The following is a 2,578-nucleotide window of genomic DNA, read 5'->3' on the forward strand; positions in this document are numbered from 1 at the left end:
TGGTCATCATGAAATTGTAATTTTGTATTTTTATAAATGTAATGTTTTTATATCTTGGATTTGTTATATATGTTTAAGCTATATGACCAAAATATGCTGTTACCTTTGATGGAAACTTTTATCTTAAATTTTAACGTATTATGCTAGAGAGAAATTGTATTATGATGTAAACATACATTGTCTTATTTTATAAGTCTTCTTGACAACTGCTTAAGAGTATTAGCAAGATAAATTGACACAATTCTGTATCTAAGGCTTTTGCCTACTATAGATATAATGGAATAAGGAAGAAATAATAATAAACATTTTAAATTAGAGCTAAAGAAATATCTGCATGCTCATTCCTTCTACTCTGTAGACGAATACCTCAATGTAAATAGAGACTAATGTAGAATTAAGCTATATTAGTTTAAGATAAAATTACTTGTACCAGTAGGTATTCTTTTGACTTGGTCTATATCCAAAGGTATTATCCTGCTTAGGGTTTATGGAATGCAAATAAATTCAATAAAATTTTTTTTTTATAATTTTAAAAAGTTTAACGTTGTATTAAGGCATTGTTGAACACTGATACGTTTTATACTGTGGATGAATATCTAAATAGATAACTTTTATTACTGTTGTATTCATTGTACTGTCTAGTTGTGTAATAACTATGTATGTATTCTATGCTCTATATCCATTTTTGGATCTCTTGAACTTACAATAAATACAAATACAAATACTGATCAGATATTCTGAATTTGTAACATTCTGGAGAGAAAATGGGAGTACAGTGGAACAGTACAACAGATATTTATTCAATTCATAAACATCTGACTTGAAAGAGGGGTATTATATAACATTATCATTGAAATTTGTATATCCATGAAATTAATTAGGTTAATTAGAACATGTTTAAAGTAAACCTACAGTAATGCCCATACAGGTAAAAATTACTCTGATATGTTTCCTATATGAATAGCCAGAAACAAGGAGATGCTTTATCAACCTTGATTTAGAATATGCCATTAATAAGGCCAAGGAAAATCGGATGTAACTGAAAGGGAAAAGAAACATCAACTTCTGGTCTTAATTTATAGGGCAATAATATGTCATGCAGGGAAACACAGGCTCTTAATGAGGTCTGTCTAGATGTAAACACCCAGAAAACTATGTATGTGTTCATGACTCACCACCAGAATGTGGGATAAAATCATAACATAAGATTGACAATATATTATGAGCACTCTCTTGTGGGTTGTAACAATATGTAGTTCAGAAAAAGCATAATGAACATATCACTTCCATCTTCATGGCTGAAGACTAAGTATACAAGAAACCTGAACAAAAGCAGGTGGCTCTCTTGCCTCCACATTCCAGGTCAAAGGGGAACCCCCAAAAAAACAGGTGGCTGCTTTCTTGCTTGGCTTACACTTTGACCCTGAAGATGGAACTGATATGTTCCTCCAAAACATCAAGCTTTCTTCCATATTACTTGGCACTACAACTCAGAAGACCATACTCTTCATAGTCAATGGTGTACGAAACACAAATCCAGCATGAGCGGCAGAGTTCAAATACTTGGGAATGTCGGTACAAGAAATCAAAACTGAATCATGAAGAAACTATGAGCACATTATTTTCGGAGACTCCTTACTGTCACTCAGCTCAGAATCTATTGTATCCCTCTCCAAAAATTTAAAGATTAAAACATACTAAACTATGATTTAATCCATTTTTGTATGGGTATGAAACTTGGTCTCTTATATTAAGGAAAGACCATGGATTCAAAGTATCTGAGAACAGGATGCTGAGGAGACTATCTGGACCAAATACAAGTAACAGAGGGGTAGCTTTAAGTGCCTTTTTACATACTAAATCCTATTACACTTTAGATGAATATTTTAATTAGGGACAGTTTCTTGTTTAGCTGACCCATTATTTTATCTATTGTCATGTATATGTTCCAATTCTGTATTATATTTTATATATACATGGTAGGTTATGTAGTTGCAGTGGTGTAGGGTTTCATATGCTCGATTTATTGTTGTGGATTTATATGCATTGTTCTGTTGACTACTTGCTGATTTAGCAAGCTTGTGGTGTGACAGGTTCAGTATCCAATGGCTTCGGCTTTGTATGGATGTGCTGGAACGTGTAATAAATACAATACAGTAGCACCAGTGCCTCCCCTATCAGAAGTCGGCGTGACTGGCAGCATAAGTATACTTAACTTCATTTCTGATTTTTTTTAATATGTTGTAATATAAAGAAAATATGCTGGTTGTTCTTTACGTTACCACTATAACTGTTTCAAAATAAAATTAAATAAACCGATTTACATTTCACCAATTACAATGCAGATTATGCAATCATAAAATATATTTGTTTAATAACGACAAATTCTTACTTTTTGTAAAAATATTTCCAAATTCATGAATGTTTTCCTAACTAGAATATCACAAACCGCCATTTTTACTGGCCAATTTACATCGCCATCTAACGGGAAATTGCAGAAACCTTAGAAACTCTCGTACGCTCCGTACCGGGCGGTGGAAACTGGAATAGGGGAAAGGGAAACACGGTAACTACTGCC

The 2,578-nt window shown here is 32.8% G+C and overlaps 1 protein-coding gene across 2 annotated transcripts in view; it reads right to left on the reverse strand.

The window, feature by feature from the left end:
• LOC111872726 (zinc finger protein 271) overlaps positions 1 to 2,504 on the reverse strand; it is a 49,459-nt gene extending 46,955 nt beyond the window's left edge. For both annotated transcript variants that reach the window (XM_023866885.2, XM_023866884.2), the window contains exon 1: positions 2,393 to 2,504. In XM_023866885.2, the coding sequence (XP_023722653.1) occupies positions 2,393 to 2,455 (63 nt within the window). In that variant the 5' untranslated portion in view covers positions 2,456 to 2,504. The remainder of the gene's footprint in view (positions 1 to 2,392) is intronic.
• Positions 2,505 to 2,578: the final 74 nt, after the last annotated feature.

Source organism: Cryptotermes secundus, unplaced genomic scaffold (assembly GCF_002891405.2).
Source record: "Cryptotermes secundus unplaced genomic scaffold, Csec_1.0 scaffold1014, whole genome shotgun sequence".
Taxonomy (NCBI): Eukaryota; Metazoa; Arthropoda; class Insecta; order Blattodea; family Kalotermitidae; genus Cryptotermes; species Cryptotermes secundus.